Source organism: Elaeis guineensis, chromosome 13 (genome assembly GCF_000442705.2).
Source record: "Elaeis guineensis isolate ETL-2024a chromosome 13, EG11, whole genome shotgun sequence".
Lineage (NCBI taxonomy): Eukaryota > Viridiplantae > Streptophyta > Magnoliopsida > Arecales > Arecaceae > Elaeis > Elaeis guineensis.
The window spans coordinates 21,065,218-21,069,368 of NC_026005.2; the positions used below are offsets into that span (position 1 = coordinate 21,065,218).

Sequence of the window (4,151 nt, forward strand, 5' to 3'; positions counted from 1 at the left end):
ATGCAAGGTTCTTCTATTGATTAGCTTATTAAGCACATTGGTAATTGAAACTAAGAAGAGGAAAGAAGTCAAAAAGGATTGTTGAAATTGTTTCATAGAAAAAATAGTGGGAACTTTGTTTAGTGGAGAGAGAGTTTTATTGTCCTCAAGCGTATCTACTCATGAATGACAAGTTGAACAGGGATACATGTCATTTTGATAGTGAGCTATTTTGCTTGCTTCTACCCAGAAGAAGCCACATGTACATTTTTTTATCACTTACGCATGCTAATTTTTAAACATTTTTGATGCAAAATATTCAAAAGAGAAATCGAGACAATCCACCTCAAAAATTAAGAATGCTTTGGTCAGCATTATTATTTTAAATATTAATGCTTCAAGCATTTTCAGCTACAGCATCCATCCTAGGGCCTTTAACACAAAACAAGAAGTGTTGTAATAGAAAATCTATTATGTTGGCGAGTCAATTAAATGTACAGTTTGAGACAAAGGGAAGATGCAAGAAGACAAACTGAATTCTTAAACTAATCTATGCATAGATTGTTGCAATTAGCAGGCACAAGAAGGAATCTCATCTGCTCAACAAAGATGCATAAGATTACAAGGGATAACAAGGAAATGGGCAGCTAGGGAGACACAAGAATGAGATGCAAACACATGAAATGCTATTAAAATATTGAAATCCATTGCATAGGATTTGGTGGGAGACCTGCCCCTCTTCTAAATGCATAAATTCGATCTACCCTTTTTTTTATTTATATATTTATTTTTCAAAAAGCTGGAAGGCTATGCATGAGGATTGTATTTATCACAGAGATCTTTTCTGCCAAGGTGCGGTTTGGTCCAGTATGCAATGGAAACTATAATTCCACCATGAATGACATGCAATACTTGAAGACTTCAAGATTTCTCTCTTCTGAACCAAGCAAGCCAAACCCTGAAAGCATTTGCTTCTTGGTAACTAGAGGACATCTTCAATGCCAGATTAACCTCCCTAAGAATCGGTGCCCTGCACATCTGCTGGCTATTAAACTTATCCAAGCTTTGTGTTACGGATTTCACAAATGTACTTCATTGGCACCTCAAAATGCCCAGTACATCCGAGATCCAAAACCAAGGGAGTTCAACCATTTGTATGTTTAGCCATTTGGTTTGTTGCCATTTGGTTTCAACAAACCAAATGGCCCCAGAAAACAAAGTACGTACAGTGAACCGTATCTATGGAAGACTATCTCTGGAATTTAGCCGAGCCTCTCTAGCCACTTAGCCAACAAGATGGTGGGGGGAGGGTCTTTGGTCTTCCACCCCCAACACAATGGGCCCCACAGAGGGGTCAGTGAAGGGGAATGCTGTTGCTTCTTCGCCACCTTTTTCTCCTTCATATTCACATCCTCGCAACCTCAAACCCATCAACATCTCACAGCACGCTCGCGAAGACTTTGAATCCTCCCCCTTCCCTACTCTTTCTTCTTCCCTTAAGTCCTCAACTTGGCCCCTCTCTATAAATGCCTGTCTTCCCAACCAAGCATTTCTCCCTCCTCTAGAGCATCACAAGTTTATCAATTCCTTCGGAGATTGATTCTGAAGTAAGTTGGTGGGATGCCTTTCGATGTGTGATATCCTAGTCCTCTTCAAAAATTCTGATCCTCTATAATTGTATTCGTTAAATGGTTACTCCTTCAATGCAGATCTGCATGGATTCTTCTGACTGGCTCAAGGTAACTCACTGCAACTAATCTCCACTCCCTCTATGGTTTTCATCTCCATGGTGGTTAGATCAACAGCTTAAGCCCATTCCTCAACTCCTTGTTTATTTTATCTGAATGTTAGGTACGCATTTTCATTCTTTTTAAAATCTTTCAAACTTCTTTTAAGTCTTGATCTGAAAATTTTCATAAGGAAAGCACAAGAAAGAAGAAGAAGAAGAAGAAAACTCGATTGTTTCATATGCAGTAATCATTAAACTTATAAGAGGAACGTGGTTGCTCAGTCACATATTAAAGAGGGAAGAAGAAGAGGCCAAGGAGAGGGTCTCCCTTAATTTCTTTTATTTCCGCCACTATGAATGCATTAGATTAACTCAAGCGACTAAAAGAAATATAGTAGAGGCATATGTTTGACTGTGGTTACTAAAGACCTAAGAGGGCCTTCTTTTCTAATTCCGAAGAAGAGTGCTTGGAAGTAACTTCATTAGAGGGAACCCTCTCTCTCTACTTTTGCACATAGAAACGAAGAGGTTTAATCTGATGCTTTCCTTCAAAAAGCAAAGTTTTAATGTGATGCTAAGAGAACAAAGTACCTAGTTAAAAATATTAGTTTCTTTTGTACTTTGAGTCCTTTGTTCAATTTGGAAACTTCAGGAGCTCAATTATCAATGTTCATCAGTTTGATCACATTTTCCAACTTTGTGTGCTCCATCATGAGCCCAGCTTTATTCATTTATCTATTTTCTGGCACGGAAGTGCATGCTCCTGGGACATTCCTAGGGCCCCAATTCACGCATCCCAATGACGACGACGACCACGACAATGATCAGATAAATGATTATGATATCTTTCTTCTTTTCTTTCTTTTTAATTTTTTTTTCCCCCTTGGATACAGAGCATCGTTCATGAGGAAAGTGGAATGGTTTCCTCCTCTCCATCTGGGGAACTGATCTCCTGCTCCAGGCCACCGATGATGGAGCGAAGGCTGAGGCCCCAGCATGATCAGGCTCTCAAGTGCCCCAGGTGCGACTCAACCCACACCAAGTTCTGCTACTACAACAACTACAGCCTCTCCCAGCCAAGGTACTTCTGCAAGACCTGCAGGAGGTATTGGACCAAGGGAGGGTCCCTTCGGAATGTACCTGTCGGCGGTGGCTGCCGGAAGAACAAGCGGTCGGTGGCCAAGAAGCCGTCTGAACAACCACCTCAGCATGTCTCATCCTTTCATGATGCGACCGACCTCCACCTCTCCTTCTCCGGGGTGCAATTCCCGCACCTCGGTTCATTGGCTGACACACCTCGCAACCTTAACTTCATCGAATGCAAGTACAATCCATCGGTCGAGAGCTCTGCGGGTGGTCTTGATCTGATGATGGACACTAGGTTTGGAGCCATGTTGGGGAGCTCCAGGGGCCATAGCTTCAGTGACTTGGGACTCGGAGAGACAAGTCATGGATTCGCATTAGGTGGCTTCCCTGGGGTTAACCAGCTTGGGTTTTCTGTTGACGGGAACCATGAAGCACTTGTGGAAGCTTGCCAGAGGCTGGCACTCCCATATGAAGCACATGAGAACCCCAGTGCAGTGGAGGTGAAACCAGACAATAGGATTCTATCACTGGAGTGGCAAGATCAGTATTGCGCTGATGGGGGGCGAGAATCAATGGGGTACTCTGGATTGTGGAATGGGATGATCAATTGCCATGGACCCTCAACAACCATCTGAAGTAGAGTGATCCTAGTTCCTACTCTCAGAATACTAATATAACCTATTATGGAAAGCTTTTTCCTTTTGTTTATTTTGAATGTTTGTGCTTTTTCCCTCCAAGTGATTTCCCATTTCTATGAGGGCCACTGGGGGGGCATGCAAAATCTTTTTATCTTTCTTTCTTTCAGAGGTAAGATGTTTGGACTCCGTTAGCTTTTGTTGCTTTATTAGACATCTGTGTTCAGTTTGGAGAAGAATGACTCGTCTTTGTTGCATTACATGGTAGTGCTGCTAATCTAAGACTGATACAAAGCATAAGCTTCATTGAAGCTTCTCATTGGCGAAAGCACTGTCAATTTATTAGATGGAAACATAATAATGGCCATTCATAGTGACAATGTTGTTCTGAAATGTGCTTTTGGCAATGCCATGCTCTATTTTGTTATCAAGTGATGTGCTTTAGTTGATATTCCTCAAGACTAAGATTCGTATGGTTGCCTGTAAAGGTTTTTGCTTCCAAAGTTCATGATCCATTGTACTTCCTTCACCTGACATTCCAAACAGAGCGTTTTAAGGAGTTTTTCCGTTATATAAGTGTCTAAAGAATAATGTAACGTCAGAAGAAATCTGAAACAAACTCCAAAACACTCCTACCAATAGGATTTGCTTTATTATGTTATATGATCTTCCAAATACATAAAGCGCCCATTTATGACGTTACAACCCTGGCAATGCAAATG

General features: G+C 41.3%; 1 protein-coding gene across 3 annotated transcripts; it reads left to right on the forward strand.

Moving 5' to 3' along the window:
- The first annotated feature begins 1,416 nt into the window (after nucleotides 1-1,416).
- Nucleotides 1,417-3,809, forward strand: LOC105056272 (dof zinc finger protein DOF5.6). 3 transcript variants are annotated; one of them, XM_029267905.2, is made up of 3 exons: nucleotides 1,417-1,586; nucleotides 1,689-1,830; nucleotides 2,602-3,809. In XM_029267905.2, exon 3 carries the CDS (start codon nucleotides 2,626-2,628, stop codon nucleotides 3,427-3,429), a length of 804 nt encoding a protein of 267 aa, XP_029123738.1. In that variant the 5' UTR covers nucleotides 1,417-1,586; nucleotides 1,689-1,830; nucleotides 2,602-2,625; the 3' UTR covers nucleotides 3,430-3,809. The 3 variants fall into 3 exon arrangements, with proteins under 3 accessions (XP_029123738.1, XP_010936714.1, XP_010936713.1); XM_010938412.3 differs by having other exon boundaries at nucleotides 1,689-1,718; XM_010938411.3 differs by having other exon boundaries at nucleotides 1,417-1,718.
- Nucleotides 3,810-4,151: the final 342 nt, after the last annotated feature.